This window comes from Drosophila subpulchrella, chromosome 3L (assembly GCF_014743375.2).
Source record: "Drosophila subpulchrella strain 33 F10 #4 breed RU33 chromosome 3L, RU_Dsub_v1.1 Primary Assembly, whole genome shotgun sequence".
NCBI lineage: Eukaryota > Metazoa > Arthropoda > Insecta > Diptera > Drosophilidae > Drosophila > Drosophila subpulchrella.
In genome coordinates this window covers 28,233,193-28,254,159 of record NC_050612.1, presented here as the reverse complement: position 1 = coordinate 28,254,159, position 20,967 = coordinate 28,233,193, and the positions used below count along the sequence as shown (strand labels likewise).

At 39.1% G+C, this 20,967-nt stretch overlaps 1 protein-coding gene across 1 annotated transcript; it reads right to left on the bottom strand.

Moving 5' to 3' along the window:
• Positions 1–209: 209 nt before the first annotated feature.
• On the bottom strand, positions 210–20,913 carry LOC119552547. Its single transcript, XM_037862166.1, has 2 exons — positions 20,821–20,913; positions 210–824 (listed from the first exon to the last, which is right to left on the bottom strand). The coding sequence occupies exons 1-2, from the start codon at positions 20,911–20,913 to the stop codon at positions 210–212; spliced, it is 708 nt and encodes a 235-aa protein (XP_037718094.1).
• Positions 20,914–20,967: the final 54 nt, after the last annotated feature.

Genomic DNA, 20,967 nt, shown 5'->3' with positions numbered 1-20,967 from the left:
AAAAGGAGAGTTTGTGTATACGAGGTAAATAAAAACCTATGTTATTTAAATACTTTATTTTTAAACTGCAGAAAGTATTAGTAAAAATATCAAATTCACTGGAATCTTACATTTTTTATTTTCTTAAAATAATATAAAATAAACAAATAGACTGTTGGTTTTATTTTTCACCCTTTCTATTTACTTACATAATAAAATAATTTTTTTCCCTAATTGATTGATTTTTCATAGTTATCTTCGCTTGGTTGGAAAACCTCTGAACTTGACTCTTCCTTTTCCACTTTAGACTGCTGAGTTGCTTCATCCTTTTCCTCACTGCTCTCAAACACCGATGGTTCCTCATATCCAGGAGGCGTCTTCATGGCGAACTTGATTCTGCAGGAAACCACCTTGATAACTTCCTCATAAACTTGAATCAACTCCAACAAAACCACATATCTGCCATCAGGGATTCGAAAAGGCACCAGTTTTGAATCAATGATGCCATTTCGCACAAAGTAGAAGCCAGGAACCAAGGGACAAGAGATTACGAAAGTGGTGGGCAGTAGACTTTCGCCCTGGATCTCCTCCACTGTTATATTGCGAAGTGAATCGAGGAGCTTGCAGAGATCCAGGTTCCTCAAGCGGACCAAGTCCGTTTGATCAGATCCACCCACTTGATTCGAGAGCTTCCTTGCGAAAATATGCATGAGAAGCTTGCCAGGAAAGGGAATTGTAACTGTTAGATTAACGTTGATTTCCTCAAAGTTCACGATGTCATAGGTCACATGCATATGATCGGGCACAAAGGATTTGCCATAGAATTCCTCAATCCGCAGATAAATCTATATAAAGAGTAATGCCTTATAGAAACTATTTGTGTTTATGGAAACAACTCACAGTGCGAACTTGAATGGCTCTAAAAAATACAATAAAAATCAAACTTTGCAGAGGTCGCATGGTTTAATGGTTTCAACCAAATAACTGGTCTGAATTTGCTGACATTTGGCAACTGAAAATTAGCCTCATTACGCAGCTGTTTAGTCAGGCCACGTTAAATGGACTAATGACTCTGTTTCGGCCCGATTCTTATCGATCAATGGCCCCCAACAATGATTGCATACACTATGAGTCCACTGGGGCGTATGCGTAATGTGGGTGCACAAAATGTTTACATGGCGTATGCCTAATGCACTAGCGAAATAAAACTGGAATAAATATTTTCCGAATCATCAACTTGTAATGAGTATTTACAAAATACGAGTCTAACTTGGCAAAAACTTAACGACGCATTTATAAAGACGATAACTATGGAGCCCAGGTTTCCAGTTGCGAATTCAGCGGACAACTGATGAACTTGAACCAAAAAGCAACTACCAGTGGTAAAAACAGCAAAAGTTTACCATGTAAACGGACATAAATTGTGCCGCCGGAAAGCAAGGCGAACAAAAGTCTCGGATAAATCATCCCAAACCAAATGTATGTATGCCAGTGGACCATAAATTTCGAGCATTTTTATTGCAATTCGCTTGTTTGTACCAAAAACAAGTGCAAACAATGCCGGCGACAAACAAACAAACGCTGCCTTAAGCCGCAAACTACAGTGAAAGTGACGTAATGCGATGGTAGCAACAAGAGCAACAATCGACTAAAAAATATGTATAAAAAGCATTAAACAACGACAACAAAGTACAGAGAAAAGCAAGTGGGCAAACGGGCAGAAAAAAAATGTCAATGTCTTTTACAATGGATAAAGAAGCAGCAGCAGCAGCAGCTGACCAGGGGTCAATGGGTGGTAAAAGGGTGGTAAATGGGTGGTTGGGAGGATCACAGGGGGTGTACACAACGGATAAAGGGCCAGAAAACACCAGGCATTGCGAAAAAAGTGTACTTTGTTTGCATATGTGTGACCTTTTGCAGGGGGCTTGGCACGTCTTTCGACTATCGAAAAAAGGCAGGTGACTAAAATAAAAAAGAAAAGTTTCTACAGGTGAAAGTCACACTTATCTCAGGAATAAATATCTTTAAAAATAAATATTTGGCCTGAATTAAGCGGCTTAACTTATAATGTAATGGAAGAAATGAAGTTACATATTTTATGGTAGTTGTACTATTTAATAGTAAGCAAAGCAACAACAAAATATACATCACTATTTTCAGTAGTTGATAACATTTTTATTTAACATACATAGTTGGTATAATTAACACTTATTTTTATTGGGTGAAGAAAAATTAACAAAAATATAAAATGTGGTTAATGGTTTCTTAGTTCTTAAGCGGCCTAAAATCGCTCAATGAGGTTCATAAAGATGACTTCAAAAATCTAGCTTGCAAATGTAATTAGATATAAAATAAAAAAAAAATCTATAATTATAAAAATTATTTTTGATAATATTCTCAATTTCGTAATTGAAACTTTTCGGATTCATATATTTATTATATAATACATCACGATATCATCTCTAATACATATGGCCGCGGTGGTTTTCTGCCATCAAAAGAAAAAATTCACATGCATCCGATGTCGACTTACAATTTTATTTACCTCTCCGCTTTTTCGTTTTCTTCGCTTTTCGTACACTTTATACATACGTATACTTTATGCGTTCAACGTTTTTTATCGCCTGAATTTACAATTCAATGTCACGCCGGGCATTGTTGTTGCTTCTTCAACATTGCCAAATTGAGGCAAAGTAAAGAAGAAGCTGTTGCTGCTGCACCAGAAGATCAGCAAGATCATTTTGCTGCAGAACCGGTTGGTTGGGCTCCACCGCATCGAAATATTCCCCTCGTCGCCAAACTGCAGACAATGCAGCCCCAATGAAAAATTAAGTGTGTAACGCGACCTTGAGACTTAAACTCCAGCCCAAAACCAAAACCGAAACCAAAAACAAAACCACAACTGCAATTGCTGGTCATCTTGATGCCACTGCCATTCAGGTATTATTTATGTACGCAAGTGGGGCCCATCGAGTTTTATGAACTCGCCCGCCCCGCGCGATAATAATTGTTATTGCCCCCATACATTATGTTTTACTGGCCTAGGGAGGGGTGGTATCATTAACAGTCTAGTCCAGATCCATCCAGATACATATCTCAGTAAACGGTGGGCGCGTCGAAGTCTGGGGTTTCCGCTTTGTATCAGGGCTTTGGGAAAATACTTAGCATTGCTAGTACTACGTGAGGCTACGTTGGTAGCATCTCCACCTTTTTCTCTTGGCTGGAATATAATATTTTTAAAAATGAAGAACAAACTTTATGATGGTAATAAGAAACATTTATTTTTAAGTCTTACCTGTTTCACCTAAACTATTATCTATAGGTATAATACTGGAAATGTTATAGCAGATTGTTTTTTATAACCCAAGCTCACATTGGGTCCCACAAATTAAAAACAAATTAAGACCTCTCTAAACGCATACCAATAATACTTAAACTAATACTGGCTGGTTACTAAGTTTTAACAGTAGTGTGTATAATCAGCATATAAATAACTTGGAGGTTAAGATCAATGTTTATAGACGAGCGGGTAAGTGATTTCCATGCTCAGCGAGGGTTGCTTGAGAAATTCTAGTTTTAAAAGAATAATTATTAATGTGCGGGTTTTTTATTCAGTTTCTAAAATAAATCATATTTTTCTAAATATCCCTAAACTGATTCATCTAATGACATACTATTTAAGATTTTGTTCATTTTAAGATTTATTTATAAATTCGTTTTAGTATAAACTAACTAGTCAACCCCCGACAATGGAGAATCTGGGTTTATTTCCCCATCAAACACTTGGGCAGTGGAATTTTTCTGGTTTCGACGTACTTTAAAGAGCATTTGGCCCATTGATTCCGCAGATCAATGCTAAGAGAGTTGTAATTAAAGGCAGTATGGCAACTAGCATACTACAAAAATTCGAATACATTTTTATCGCACGTTGTGTTTTGTTCGGTTGATTTAGCACTTGAGATTCCTGTTTTTACAGTGGGCCCACCCACTCGGGCGACACGAAGAGGTATACCAAATATATAGTGGCAAAGTGTATCCATAGATAAAATGCAAATTCCCGTTAATTGAATGCCAAACAAAAGCGCAGTGGCAGCCGCAACATTGAGAAGGGGTTTCACATTTTTCTTTTTGGTTTTTTGGGGCTGGGTGTTTGAAAAATCAATTAGCAGCATAAAATGCTTTTTCGGTTTTAAAGCCGTCGTACCTGGGTTAGTTTTTGTAATATTATTTCTGCCCTTCTCCTCTCCTCTTGGTTAAAGGAGAGAGCAAATCCCAGAACCTACACCACACTCCCACCACCCACACCGCCCAGTGAAAACTGAAAAGCGAGAGAGGAAAAGCAGTGGAAAAACCGCAGCTGCTGCTTTAAATTTATGCCAACGCGGCATTAGAAGCATGGCTTGCGGTTAAATGGGCAGTGGGTGGTGGCACTGGAAGGGGGGTGGGAAAATGGTGAAAATGGCAAAGAGATGCAGGGGGTGGGGGGTTATTTCAGCCATATTGGCTAGGTATTGGTAACACGTATGTGTGCGCCTGTGGGTGTTGCAAACTGCAAGAAATCAAGGCTTTAGTTGCGGCGGTCGCAACGAAAAATGGCGGAGCGCTTTATGAATATTTATAACACAATGGAGCATGAAAAAGTTCGTTTGTAGGTGGATGGGAAAAGGGGGGGGTTTAAGGGGTATAAATACATGTGGGTGAATACAAGGAGCTATCCAGGTTCAAGCGTCTGTTATCGATATCATTGCCCGATTGACAGGAACGGGGTTAATGGAAGGATCAAGTCCCATCAAATCCTACAAAAAATGTGGTTACACATAAAGTTATAAACAAAATAAATACCCAAAAATATAACCTACCCTTAAAGGACTCACATATTAAAAACTATTTGCATAGTAGTAATAAAACCCATATTATTAATCTCTATTTACCCCTAAACGCTCCTGTTTTTCCAGCTAGAATCCTACAAAGAATCTCACCGACTTACAATGAAAATGGAAATTCTGGCATCAGGAAAAGTAACCCCCCTTCCAATTCCACTTCCTGTGCATTCGTCCTTGCATTTAGATTGGCAATAAATTAATACTTGAACATGGAAAGTTCCGCCATTAGAAGGGCGCATCGAGTGACACACATTTGGAAAATATTTAATTTGGCTAAAATGCCAATCGTACTGGAATCCAGCTAAAATCCTTTGGCATTTCCATATCAACTGAATATTGCGCATTCGCTTTGCGCATTGAGCTCATTGAAAACCAATTTACAGCAAAAGTTTAAATTAAAAATTGTGCAAAATGTTGGGCAAGAAGAAAAATGGATTGCTAAAACCGAAACCAATGCAAATATTGATTGGGTGCGTGAAAAAGGGCAAAGGGGAATCCCCCGACTGCGGGCACGTGCTGGCGCCATCTAGCGGTCGCTGCATGCAAATTGCCAAATCAGTGCGTGACTTGTAAAATTTCAACAAAGGCTGCGAACAAAAACTCGAATGCAAACTGTTAGTTATGACAAAGCAAACTTAACTAGCGGTTATTTAGTTTTTTCTTTGGCTTTTTTGGAAAATTTTAAACTAGCACGCACGTGTAACGCCCCACAATGGAGTATGTAGCTGAAAAAAAAATACAGAAAAAACGAGGTGGTCCAGTCTTTAAGCGCCGGTCAATTACCGAGTTTACAGAATGCCCCGGCTAATGGTCAGCTCATTCATGACTCGTTTAATGGCCCTCAAACCCAACTCTTTTCTTCGCTTTACTACCCCTCTTTTTGTTTGCCGCCAATTTGAACAGCAACTGTCAAAGTCAAAGACTAACAAGAGACCATATAGTGTGTCCATTTAGGACAGTCCCCCATCTCCATATTTTTACATCGCTTGACTGCCCCTGGGAAACGTTTGCCATTTGTATATCTCCATTTTGGATGCCTTTTAAATGATATTTTCCATTGACATTCGGTAAACATCTATGCTGCAAGTCAACTTTGTGCATCTTGTGTACGTACTGCGTATCTTCAATTTATATTTCAAGTGCAGAAAGTGGAGCAAACTAACATTTCCATCGATTCCCCTTGGTCCGAGTGTCAAAAGTTTTTGGTCAGCTCTCCATACAGTTTATTGGTTTGTTTTGGGTGGGGCATTTCCAAGGAACTTAATCGATTCGAACACTTTACAACATGTTTATCATAAGTATTTGCCAAAATAAGTATTTTTATCAATTGCCAGAAAAGAAAATCGGAAGGGGAAGTGGAAAAACGAGGGCAATAACTTTAAGTAGATGATTACAAAAGTGGACAAGGGGGTGCAAATAAAAGAATAATGGAGGTTAAGTTCTTTGTTTATGGTTAAGAAACTTGTATAAGTTGATGCGCAAATTGTTTATAATTGATTGAATTTTGAAAAGATTATAATTCATTTAAGATTTTAAGATTGTCAAACTATTTTCATTATATATGTTCCTTACAATTTTTTTTCAATAGAGAGTATTTTTATCTTTATTTAATAGAGTTGTTTTTAAGTTCCAAGGGAGCCCCTCTTCTGTGCCCCAGTTCCCTCAAACTTTCCGGATGTTTCATCTCATTCCGGCTCCCCGCAGCTGCACATCGTGGCATTTAAAATTTATGTCAAATTAGCGAGCGCCTCAATGACAAATGCTCGGGCAATAGAAAAGGCCGCGAAGAATGCAATTTTTACAAGCCAGACCAGAGTGGAGCAGACCAACTTCCTTCCTGGGAACCACTTCAGTGCCACCACCCCCACCCCACGTCCTTCCACCCGCTGCACCACCCACCACCCACAACCCACTGACTTGCCGCAGGGCAACGGAAATTAGTTCAACGGCACTCACAACGGCGGCAGTTAAACGTCGTCTAAGACTGGAGTGCACGGAAAACCAGCCTGGGATCTGTTAGGGATGGTAAACGATACTATATATCAGTATTAAATATAATTAAGAGGAATATATATATCTTAGATCTAGTTTTTGATAAGCTAAACATGTCTTAAAGTCGTGTTATTAGATGTACCTTTTCAAATGATCCTTAGTTTGTTTGGTTCTTTGTGTATGTCAATGGTTTGTAATACTTTACTAATATTATATCAAAAATTTTTTTATTTTAAATTAAAAATTCGTAATAAATTTATTATTATATTTTTAGAAAAAGAGAAAAGACAATATATTTTGTGACCCATAAGTTGTACCATTTACCTATACTTGTTAAATGGAATCCACTTCTCAGATCAAGAGTTCTTAGAAAGTTCTAAATTATTCTAACTTATCGGTACCCTATTTGATAAAAACTATGTTTTCCAACTTTATTAACATAGTTAAGTCTTATTTTGGCGTATTTCCCACCGATTTTGTTGACAAATTTAAAACGATATATGTGAAATCAGTGTTTACATCACCATCGCCAGGAACTATCTAGTATTCCCCATACCCTCCACTCTAAACTGCAGACACTTGTTTTTTATAGCCGCAAGAGGGTGGGGCGTGGGAGGCGCGCGGACATTTGAAGATGATGTAGTGCGGACATAAACATAAATAATGGCAATGCGCAGTTATTACTTTTCTTGGTCTTGGTCTTGGTCCTGTTCTTGGTCCTGGTTCTTCTCTCGTCCTTGGGCTGTGATGCTTACATAAAAATTAAATGCAAGTGGTGGGGGCAGGAAATTGCAGGCCCCCTTTCTTCTGGCTTGATGCTGCTCATTGGTCTTGCCTTTTTTAATTGCATTCTGACTGCCGCATCAAATGGCAACCGCTGTCCTAATGGGTTAATTGGGCTTAAGGCAATGGATCCTGGCTCCGGCTGGCTGCTCCTCTGAACCAGAACGCGCTGATTTATCTGCGCTGGCAAATTGACAAACGATTCGCGCTTAATGGAAAAGTTACTCATACGCCATGGATTACAGCGTTGCGCGCATTATTAATATTCATTTCAGTGCGCATAATTTGCACATACATCAGCCAAGAGCGTCCCAGGATATGGGAGCAATAAAAGAAAGAAATGGCCATGATTTGGCAAAAGTTGCCTACGATCTTGGAGAAGAGAATGCAGATGCAGATTGCATGTCCTGGCAACAGGATGCAGCATACGCCCCAGTCATGCATTAACAACAACCCCATCTCCAGCAAACAATCCCAGCCAAAAACATAAACAATAAACAGAGCTGAAAGGACGAGAGTTTCTGGGCAGGGGCAGGGGTAACGCACTCCGCTAATGCACCAAAAACTGCATCCACTACTCGAGGATGCCCCCTCTTCCCCGCCACCCAGTTACTTAACAATATTTCTCATTGTTGTTGAGACGTTGCAGGTGTTTGCTGAAGCATATCAAAAATATATATATGCGGCTATAGCTGCGACTACGACGACGACTTAAGCCAGGGCCAAAAGGAGCCACGCGGTTGGGTTTTCGGTTGAGCCAAAACAAACGGCTGTCTGGGGGAGATTATGATGCCAAAGTCAGGAACCAGTTCGTTATAGTGATTTATTTTATCATTATCTACTGATCTGTTAATTGTTTTGAAATTATAACTTAGAAATATCATATTTCTTTTCTTAGAGCATCATATTTCTTAATAATAAGGACTGTATTTGTATATTTTCGAGTTTGATTAGATAGGAAGTGTAATCGTACAACCCATATATCATGTTTTAGTGATCTTTAAACACGAATACTTCATTAAGATTTGTAGAATCATAAAAAATATCATCATATTATCATACTTTAGATCACAAAAATTCCTTTCATTTTCATATAATGGTTCCGTTTTCTTAAATAACATATTTCTGTTCTATCTATAAAATTGTAAATAAAAAAGTTTAGGAAAGGTGGCTCTTTATATTAATAGTAATTAGTAATTATTTGGGAAGTCCATTCAAAAGTCCAATACTGTAATTTTAGGAATATCTTAGGTGATATCTCTGATTCATTTTCATGTTGACTGAACTGGAATCTAGTTCCATTTGGAACTTAGTGCAGCCCAAAAGTAGGCAACTCTGGTGGCATTTGCCATATGCTGCAGAAGAAAGGCCGTCTGCAGCACTCGCCCCGCTTTCTCCTCCTTTCTCCGCTTGGCTGCCTTACCTTAATTATGAGTTACTTTTGTGCAGGCATTTTCTTAGTTGCTCTCACCACCCACCACCCACATTTGTCCCGTGTGCGTTGTTTACTTTTTTGTGCTGTTTAAATCAACTGAGCTGAGGCGGAGGACATTCAGGTGGGTGCAAAAGGATCAAAAGGAGCAGGAGCAGAGAGGCAATTGCTTGGGCTTGTGTTTGCCTTTGGGCCACAATGCTGCTGGAGGGATGGGGGAACGGGGGGCTCTTCTGGGGGATTCTTCTACAACAAAGCAGACGAAAGTCGCTGGCGGCATTTGCCGCATTTGCTGCAACAGAAACAGCAGGTGCAGCGGCGGGTGAAATGGGCTGCAGTGGGTGGTGGACCCCAGTCTGCGGTCGGGTCATTTGGGCGGAGTAGCAGGGGGTGTCGGCTGCTTATGCTGTGTAATTCCGCGTAAAATGCACAAAGGGACAACCCGTTAACCGCCCCCCAGCCGACTGCCTTGCACCGCAGCTTTTCCACCTGCATGACACCTGCCATTGTTCACAAAAACTAGATGGAGACAATGGAGGCAGCCGCAAGATGGGCGGGGTCGGGGTCACAGGGAGCACAATCTGGAGAAAGCACAATGAGTGGGCCCACCGAAATCCATAAAACATTTAAATGGATTCCTTTCAGGGAGATTTATTTTGAAAGCCAAAAATTAAAACAAATGTGTTAGCTTAGTAAAGGCAAACAATAGTGACCTACTAAGGAACTAAAAAAGGGTAATTTTAGGTTAACCAAAACCACTTGTTAATGCTTAAATAAAATATAGTAAGTAGTATGAATTGGGTATTACAAATAAATAATCTAAGCAAGGAAATCAAGTCTCTAAAGACCTTGATTTTTGGCTGACTGACTAGATATATTTACAAAATTAAGACAACCTAAACATTAATTTATATAATGTTCCTAGGGAGTACACCCTTATTTCTCCAAGTGGCCTTGACTTTTTAAAACAAAACCAATCAGTTAGTCAAAAATCAAGCAAGTTAAAATAAAAATCTTAACTCTCATAAATCATACTATTATAAACTTTCAATACAGTTCTCTTTGCAATTATTTCATTTTAATATGCCTTTACAAGGCATTTCGAAAAATGCATAAATTAGTTTTAAGTGCTCTGTTATAGCTGCCAAATTAAAATTGAAAGTGCACAAGGCATGAATATTTTTTGGCCAATACAAATGTTATGAATTAATTTAAATTTGCCAAATGTAAAAATTTATAAATGCATCGGGCAGTGCATGTACATATTTTCACCCGCAAACTGGCAACAATTTCCCATGCAAATAACTCACTTTTAGTTAATTTCCAATTTCCTATGGAAGTGTTCTAAATTCGATTTAGTTTTATGTGCTGGCAAAGTGGGTGGATGGTGGGGTGAAGGACATTCTGGCGGGGCAACTTCATCGTCGGCTGACCGGAAATGCAACAGGAAATCAGTGTGCAAGGGCAGTAAATGCTGCTGCCACGCCCACCACCCACCACCCCCACATGCGGCACGTTTTCACATTGCACATTTTGCGTTGAATAAACTTTGCTCTCAGTTGCGGCGAAAAAGGCGGAGGAAAAGCGAAGGAAAAGCAGACCGTAAAGGGAAGCGAACAAAGTCAAAATAAGTCAAGCTGGAAATATTTCCCGTGCCTCAGAGACGCCTTTTCCCATTTTCCTCGGTGAAAGGCGGAGAACAGGACCAACTCCGGGGGCCATTTTGTTATTACAGTTACTGCAATTTCAGCGTCGACGTTTTGCTGCTTTAGCAACAATTACAACAGTCGGCCCAAAAGAAAGCCAACAACTCGGTGGAACGTGGCCCAGTGAAAGGGACAACGGAAAAATACCAGGCAAGAAAAATAGAAGCACCCTGTTGCACGTTTTTTAAGGGGAAAGCGTGTGGGGTAGGGGGGGGAAAATCAGGAAAAGCTGGCGAAAAAGTTGCGTTGCGACTTGCCGCCACTCAAGTGAAGCAACAGTCCGCAATCACAACATGCCAGTACACCCACGCAAGAACTCAGCACACACACTCTGAAACCGCGCACATGTGCACTTACACTGCGCGAAATGCATCAACCCAAGTTCAATGGGTTCTAAAACACAAAAAAATGTTTAATTCTAAACTACTCGCATCCGGTATAGCTCATAAGAATTTATATTAAAAATTCAAAAAGTAAAGTAACACTTTTCCTGAATGGGAATTTTTTTATGATTTGTTGATTAATCATAAACTCATTTCTGAAAATGTGAAATACCAGAATAATAAGAATACGTCACTATTATACGTCGTACGTTGAGTCACAGATATTTCGATTATTTGTTTAAATAATTCAAAAAATAGTGTGCGCTTATCGTCACAAAAAAAATTTATTCGCTTGACGACCTAGATGTTTATAAATCCTATCCGAATTCGGAATGTTCTTTGGAACTCGAATTAATAATGATATGAGCCAAGAAAAATATTAAATAAATAAAAATACCACATAAATACATACACAAATTTAACTAAGGCAATTGTAGTCTTTAGAAAAATAAAATTTATCAAATTAAAATTTTAATATTATTTAAAAAAATACTGGCGCATTGTAGGCACGTTGTCTGCAATATACTCTGTTTTCGTTCACATTTTTTCGAGTTCAGTAACTCTTTTTTCTAAGAATTGATAAAATTAAAAGGTTTAAAAGGTTTGTTTGGCAAGTATATGGTGTTCAGTACATTTGTAAACTTCTCTGCGAGTGGTTACGAATTATCCAAAATGTTTAAGATGTACATATACTTTTTGGTCGCCAGTTTAGTCCTTAATTCCTGCGTTGACTCCGGAACTGTAAGGCCAGAAAAGTTGAAACTACAAAGTGAGTCCAAACAGGAGGCGAGGGAAGAGAGACTGCAGATCAAAATGGAAGAGCTGGTGACAGGACTTCAGACAAAGTTGGACCGTTTCGAGTCAAGACTTCTTGGACAATTTCTTCAGCAGCAGAACACACTAAAGACTGTGAGATCCGATCTGACCCAATTGAAAGACCAATTCAACGGGATGCAGACAGTTAATTCCACAACGGAACTCGGTCATAGGAAGATAGACCTTAAAGCAAACACTTCGACAGAAGATGCCGCAGCAGGTTCAAGGATCCCGCCAGGATTCGAACAGATCGGTATGGGCTACTATTATATCGAAGAAAATGATAAGCAAGATTGGCAGACAGCTCAAGCCACTTGTTTTGGAAAGGGTGGCAGTTTGGCGTACATACAAAGCAATGAGACACTTACTGCCATCCAAGCAAAACTCAGGAAATATGATGGCTTCTACTGGATTGGCATCAATCATTTAAAGAATTTAAAAAAAAGGAGCATACCTGACGAAGGCCGCATAATTCCAATAATCCCCACATTTATAGAGGATGATGAATGTGTCGCCCTTCTCAATTTAAAAATGATTACAAACTTATGTTTCGATAAATTGCCTTTCATTTGCCAATTTAATTGCAGCGAAAGGATGTTATAAAATATTGTAATGATATAATATTGTAAGTGTTAACAACAGTACTAGTCAATTGTTGTATATTCTTAATGTTAATTAATTTATTTCTGGTGCCAAATATTCATACTTAAAAATGACAGTTTTTGTTGCCTGTTAGCTTTAATAACATTTGTGAAACAACTAGGTATAACTGCAAATGTATAATTAGTATCAAAAAAATATTTGCTGGTCTGAGTCACGAACGAATCAAATGCTACGGAAATACATTTGTTCAAACTAATTCATCTGGGAATTCCTATATTGGCGAAAAAACCGTGAACTTTCTTATCAGTATAACAAAGTGTGCTCATAAAATGCTTTTTTTTGACAACGAGAGAAAGATTCTAAGAAATAAGATCTTTATAAAATATATATATAAATACTTATGGAAAATGTATACCTGCACAAAAATATTTATAGATTTGTATCATATTGAAATAATATACACAAACTTTATCTAAAATAAATCATATTTAAAAACACAACTAAACTAAAACCACTTAAAATAAATAATTAATAAATAACGAAAATAAACCAAACGGCAGTACCCATAGCCCCATTCTTTGAAATTCGCGCAATACATTTATTTTACAGCTGACGAATCTCTTTGCCATAACACTGTCCGGCATTGATAAGAAACAAGATGAGATTCATAAATATTATTTCCGATGATAAGGTGATTCCGATTTCTTTGTTTTGGCAGCAATGAGATCATTTTCAGTACGTTGTGAGTGTTCTCTTTGAGCGGTCTAAAAAAAATTAAAGATGTTTAAACTACAAACTGGCATTTTGTGCGCCTGTGTACTCCTGGTTTTTCATGGATCAGCGGTAGACTCTCAAGATAATTTTCGAGCAGAGTATAATCAGTGCAATCAATTCTGCCTCGCCCAGATTTCTCAAGTTCAGAACAAATTGAACACGATTGAAGGCAATCAGAACAACATGCTGAACAGATTAAGTGACAGGGAGACAGAAAGACAAATTAAACTGGATGCCGAATTACTACAAAGGGAGTTGGACTTGCTGAATGAACCCTCAAAAAATATCATCACAAGAAGATTTCGAGGCGGCACTGCAGAGAAAAACGGAGGAAATTCAGTCTAAGATGGAAAGCGATCTTCTAGCCCTGGAAAAGCGATTCGAGTCAAAAATGCAGATACTTCAAGCCAGATTGGAAGATCAATTTTCCGGAAACAGTTCAAAAATTCTTAATCAAGAACATGTGCTGATCGGCGGAACACAATATTATGTCGAAAGTTATATTAAGCTAGATTATAATGCAGCTGCTGAAAAATGTCGTCTGAGCGGCGGATATCTTGCGATCATACAAACTGAAGAGGAACTTAATTCCCTACAACAGAAACTTAAGTATAATGATGAATTCTGGGTTGGTAGCAACAATCAAAACAAAAAGATTTCTTGGGATATATTTGTGAAGTGGTCGAAGGAGAAGTTGGGAATTCAGGACTGCTGCTACGTACAGAACAAAGAATTTGATATATCTTCCTGCTCAGAGAAAAAGTATTTTGTTTGCCAGTACTGATGAAACGTGTGCTTCTAAAACCACAAGGAATTTTTAAACTCCTTATAATAAAAATTAAGAAATATAAAATAAATGGTTTTTAAACGTCCACTGCTTATATTGTTCATTATTTTTTTGTCAGTGTGGAACACACATGCGGGGATACCCATACATGGACGCACTTCACCCACATTTGTCTTCCGGCCATGACAGCGTCAGTAAATTGAAAATGGCGACCAAATGCACAGCGAAAGCAAGCGGCAAAGTTTCCGACCCCCCCTGTCACTCTCTTTTCGGACTGGGAATATCAACAAGGCAACCTTCAGACGGTTAACAGTTTTCCAATTCCCGCTACGCGGTGCATCTCATTGCTGGCCAAGAGCGATGCGATGCGATGCCAAGCAGATGGAGGCGGAGATGCAGATGCAGATACATTTGGATGCGACCAAGCCCAAGGATGCGAAGCGTGTCCGCCAGTGGGGTCCTTGGTAAGCAGCTGGCGATGGCCAGTTAAGGTACAACTATGTCTCTAGCATATGTCAGTGGGCTTATAAAAAAGGGGGGAATATTTTACCCATTGATCTGTGCAATGATTGATGTTATAAAAAATATCTTAAATAAAAAAACCTCTAATATATATTTAAATATTTGTAGCTAAATAAATAAATCGTTTCAAAGAGTAGCAAAACGATTATTTTACAATGTGTTTAAATAAAAAATACGCGGTCAACATTTTTCTCATTACAATTTTTTAGCAAATACAATTTTATAATATATCCTCTGTCTTTGTTAATCGCCTCGTTAAATCATTATCTTCGTACATTACTGCAAATTTTATAATACAAACATTTAATTTTTATTTAGACATAAAATAAAAACAAACTAAGAATATTCAAAGAATAAATATAAATTAAAAGTTATAAACATTAAACAAATTAAAACAAACTCTTAAATATCAAAGCAGAAACAATAGAAAAAATATGAGTTAACTTTTGTTAAAATCAAACTTAATGCATAAATTATATCTAGTTTTTTACTGGTTAAGGCTAGCTGGCCTAAGGCTATATTTTTCGGGGTGTAGACCCTAGAAAACATTGTTCCGAAGGGGCATCTCCAATGCGGCCCCATCCCGCCCCAATGTTTGATCTGCGTGTCCCAGAGCTGTTGCATCCAGTTCGGATACGAGTATCTCCTGCTGCTGTTGCTTCCACTTCAGTGCCAGTTTTGGCTGCTGGTTAATTGCATGCGTCTGCTGCAACTCACGGCTGCCAACATGCGGCAATTGACATTGATCAGCGCTGACCTTAACGGAGTGGGGGCCAGACATCCGGTCAGCAGCCCATCCACCTGCACACCTGCCCATCCACCCACCTGCCCACTGGTCACTTAATGCGCTTAAAGCGAGACACAACGAGAGCGACAGAAGGAGGTCCTGGAATCCCCTCATCATTATGCAGATGGATACACGGAACTGTCCCCCCGAGGCATGCAAATGGAATGTGAAAAGTGCGCCTACGACAGGAGTCTAGAGTGCGGGGGAATGGTATGATAATGAGTAGTTTCCCCCACTTTCCCAACTTCCATGTGGCCTGGAGTAATTGCGGAAAATGAATTAAAGGCAATTTGCGGCGGGGAAGGAGGTGGGTGGAGCTGGAGAGTCCTGGAAAGGGAAGATGGGCAACGAGCAGCAACAAAATGCCAAGTGAAAGCAAACAACGTAAGCTGTTGCTGAATAGGCGGAGCATGGGAGTTCTGATGGAGCAATGTTGCAGGAAGTCGGCAAGCAGCAACACCACCACCAGCAACAACCACAGGAACAGCAGCAACATCGTCCGGAAACAGGATGAGATCCAAGGAGCAACAGCATCACCAACGGCAACGGCAACGGCAACGGCATCAATCGTAGCATGTAAATGGCAAAGGCACACGTGTGAGTGTGTTGAAATTGCATTTAAAAAGCTAAAAGAAAAGCGGATGCAACAATTTGCCATTGTGAAAATGTCAGGGGGGGCAACCAGGTGCCCAACCCCCCCTTTCGCCACCTGTCTGCGTCTGTCTTCGTGACTTTCCCCAGGCAATTTAAGCGAATTTCGAAGTCACTCGAGGAGCGGAGACCTAATGGATGGCTGGAGGTACTCAAAAGGTAGGGTGAGTGTTTGAATATAATGATGGTAACCTGATGCGATAAGTATTTGTGCTGCGGTGCATCTGTGGCGACAAGAGATTGCCACCAAAAAAGGTAAGGAAGCCGAAGTTTTGACAAGAAATTGTAGTTTTTCGAGGAATATGGAAGTCATTTATGTCCTTGGAACGGAAACCTTACTTAATTAAAATGGTTGTAAGACAAAAAAAAAACCTTTGAGTGAAAGGAGAATGAAAGTCCCTACTCCTCTTTTCCTTATTTGATACCTATTTATTTTGATGAGTAACAAATTAAAAGAATTAAAATGTTTAAACCTTAAAAGCTTAAAGCATAAAAGGATCTCCGATAGATTGAATTATCTTGACATAAGGACATTGAAAATACTTTTTATTTATAATTATATTAATCCTGAACTATTTTAAATAATTCGGAATTGCATATTGTTTAAAATCCCCGCAAGTTGGCATTTTTTAATCCATTTTTTCCCTACCGAGGTATTTTTAGCTGTGTGTGAAAAAAAATGTAGTTCAACACTAATTTGATTTTAATTTGTTTACTTTGTCGTATTGTTATGTGCGTTTTGTTTGTTTTTTTCGTGTTTAATTAAAAATGCGTTTGTGCAGTCAGACAGAGGCGGGAAAAATGAGGGAAAGTGTGGGGAGAAAATTGGGGTGGAAACACGGGAAAACACTTTATTATGGCAGTTGCAGTGGGGCTTTATAAATTACAGTATAAATAAGTCAATTACAAAAATTTTCGATGCCCCGTGAAAGACCCAACCCACTTGGCAACCGTAATGGAAAACATGCGCTTTCCGTTTCCGCTTTTCCCGATGATTTTTGCCAAACAACAAACAAACAATATGTATTTTTTGCTAACTTTTTATTTCCGCTCCGATTGAGCATTAAATGTATATAAATTTTGGCTAAAATAAAGCCGGGCCGAGAGGCAACAACAAAACCTATTAATGTCCAACACATGCACACAGATAACACCCACACACACACACCACACACACATTCAAAGCCAACGAAAACACACAGACAGACAATTACAATGGCAAGCCGAATGCAAATAAACAGTAAATTTGCATAATCAATTTGTTTATTGATTCGTATAGTCGAACTATTTTAATTACGTTTACGCCGAGACCTCACTTGCGATACGGTGCGAAAGAGATGGAGAGAGATTGTGCGAAAGAGAGAGGGAGACTGGGGGCTATAAATGCAAACCAAAATTTGGCAAATACAAAAAAAGCCAATCATCAGCAAACAACGAAATCATTTCCCTCACTGAAAGATGGTCTTTTTTGTCCCATCTGCGTTGAATTTGCATTTGGCAAATATTTATCAATGTTTTCTGGCTTTAGATTAATCAAAAATCAACTACAGCAGCAAGAAAATTACTTATTTACTTGATGCTGAAGGATTGAATACCCTTCTTGGAAGTAAATATACTAAATTAAATGTTTTGTTAATAATTTAATATTAAATATGTAATAAAATGAAATTCATTAGATGTTATTGAGTGTTTCAATTCTAACACGTGTATTTAAATTTTACACAATATAACAAACACTTCAGCTAGGGTATTACAACAACAATTAGCCATGTCCGGCGAACATCCGCTGATATCTGTTTCCGCTTATAAAAAACTTAACATACTTTCAGGCATTCGCATAAATTGCCTTTTAATGGACACCAGAGCAAATGGGAATCGAGTGGGTTGAGTGTTCGAGGGCAGCAGGTCCTGTCCTGGTTCTTTATGGCTGGGTAAACGCTTAAAATGCTAAAAGCCAATTATTTAACAGGTTTTTTGTGAGCAAGCCAGGCTGAAAAGCAGTAAGCGAAACGAATGTCATTGGAGCGAAAGTATTACACAAATGTGATTGCTGATTGCATATTTTTGAATAAACCAAATGCATCAATGGAAAAAGGTCTTTTGGAGATAAGAAAGTAAAATATAAAAGTTTTAAAATTTAATTCAAAGAAGTTAATTCAAAACTCAAAATTTTTTGGGATTTACGCGAATTTTTTTTTAGCTTTAGCTATTTAAAAATATTAAAAACTTGAAAAATAGTCCATATTAAAGTATTAATGTCTCTGAGCAAGAACAATTTTGAGAACTTTAAGAAAACTTATTTACCTATACAATACAAATTGTATGGGCTCTGTGAAAAATATGAAAACCTTAAAAAAATTATCAACATCCAAAGATGATAAAAATGATTCCCTTGAACAAAGCATGAAAATGTTAAGGTTTTGGAAAAAAACTATAAAATCTAAATACAACTTTTAAAATAGAGAGTACCTATATATAACGAAATGATGAATGAATTCCATATATTCGCTCACATGGCCTTTGCATCTGAGATATACTTTAAGCGTACCCATAACTTTCTGGATTCCGATTTCAGATAGTGCCCTACCCCAGTGCACTTTGCCGACTGTCATCGTTGAGAGCAAACTCCATCAGCATCATCGTCAAGTCACAGCCCCAATGACAACGAGACACTTGTCTGGCCATGATACTAGGATGGTCGGATGGTCGGATACTCGGACCAGAAACCAGAAACGGATGGCCAGGACCAGAACTAATGTCCTCCAGCCTAAGCACTCACCTCGTGTCAGGGACACGCTCTCTGCGTTCTCGGATCTGACCAGTTGGCCAGTTGCACAGTTCCCCAGTTGGTCAGTGGAGGATTTCCAGTGGACAGTTCCGAGTTGGCAGTCAATCAAGGGAGGCGTTAAAATTTGTTTTCCTTTTTTTTTCGGTTGATTTTTCCCCTTTGGGTAGAGCTACGAAAAACGGCGCAGCGCAAAAATTTGTTAAGTGGCTACAAGTGGGCACAGGACATGGGACATGGAGTGGGGTTGGGACTGGGGATCCCAATCCCTAGCCCTATCTGAATCCCAGTCCGGAACCGGGGACAGAGTGTCAACCGCAGAACAAAGTGCAGTGGCAAGTGTTCCCAAACATGAAAAGTTTTCCGCTGCGGCTGCGGTTCGCTGTTCCTGCCGCTGATTAAATGAAATGAAAAGTTTGCCCCACCACCGCGGAGTAATTGGAATTAGCCAGCACTGTTCTGGTTCCTAAGCAAAAGCAAGTTTAACCGTGGCTTTAAGTGCTGGCAAACTTGAAAAGCAATCATAAATTGTACGTGCATTGGGGTTAAAAAACAATAAACCAAGTTAAAGAAATGATAATTAAATCACTGTGAATAACGGCAGATAAATCCCACTCAGTCTGTTCTATTCGCCAAGGAGCAGCAACCATCAACTTTCGGAGATGGCAATATAGAGTGCATCATTGTGCCACTTGAAAAACTTTGATTAAAATCCTTTTGAAGTGCAAACAAATAGCGCGGGACAAAAGTATCTGCAGGATGCTGGGGTGGGCGGATGGTATCTATCTGAATCTAAAGTGCAAGGAGATTTAACACGAGACGACGAGAGTCAATGTGTGTCCGCACTTTTTGAAGGCTAAGCCAAGAGCGCACGAGCTCCAACATTTGCATGACGCCCTCCTCCTTTTGCTACCCTGTCTTCAAGGGCGTGTTTGTGGATAGATATAAACAACAGATTGATTCAAGAACGAAGTTTCTTTGGCTTGGAGAGAGATAATCAAAAGCCATGCCGCTAAGAAGAAATGTTCTTATATCAAAAACTTCGTAAGTTTTAATTTTCAAGAACGATAAATACTTAAAAGAAGAATCTTTCAGAACCAATTTGACTTAATATTAATATTTGTTACAAATAACTTACTATTTGTCGTTCATTTTTTATATAGAAATTAAGTAATAGGGTTACACACACGAAACATCACTATAGTTTTAAATCACTTTAAAATGTTATTTCAGACGTCCAAAAGTATGCAACAATATATTTCAAGCTCAGATGTATAATGAATTTATTCAGGGGGAGGAAAATCCTTTATTCACTGCATACTTTTAGACACCTAAAATAAAGTTTAGAAGTGATTTCAAAACCATAGTCGCTTGTGTGACATCCCCAATATTTTATTTTATTATTTTTGGCTGTTTGTCGACATACTCAATCATGTTTTGCAATTGCTAGATCCCTGGGTACTCAATTAGTCGAGTTGTCCTCTTGATTTCCTTCCTGTATCCTTACTGCTGTTGTAGTTCTTGTTGCAGTTGCCCGAATCCGCTTTTTTGTTCCTTGCTTTGCGCTAAGCTGCACTAAATCCTTCTGTCGCGACGAAAGCCCAACAACACCAGCAACCGCTGGCCACCACAGCAGCAACAACTACGGGGGCAGCAGCAACACCAGAAACAGCAGCAACAACAAGAGCAACAGCAGCAACACCAGCAACTACACCGACAACAACAGCAACTACAGCAGCAACAGCAACTACAGAGGCAACAGCAACAACACCAGACACATCAGCAACAACAGCAACTACAGCAGCAACACCAACCAAAACGGCAGCAACTACAGCAGCAACAGCAACTGCAAAGGTTAGAAGTGCAAGGGGGCGTCAACAAAAGGGGGCGGGGCTACGTGGGGGGGACTTTTGGAGGAGACGAAGAAGAAGAGCAACCATGACGACGCCGGCGACAATGCAATAACTCATGTGCAGTAGTTGTTGCTGGCGTTGCTGTTGCTGCTGTTGCTCCTGCTGGATGTTGGTCATGATGACACTTTGGTTGTTGCTCCCAGCTCAAAATCCCTGCCCCCCGTTTCGAAC

What these genes read in the sequence shown, in the direction of transcription:
- LOC119552547 (XM_037862166.1), bottom strand. Translation starts at nt 20,913, where the DNA reads ATGACCAACATCCAGCAGGAGCAACAGCAGCAACAGCAACGCCAGCAA. An exon ending in TTGTCGCCGGCGTCGTCATG is followed by an intron (nt 825 to 20,820) that starts GTTGCTCTTCTT and finishes CTCTTTATATAG; the next exon opens with ATTTATCTGCGGATTGAGGA.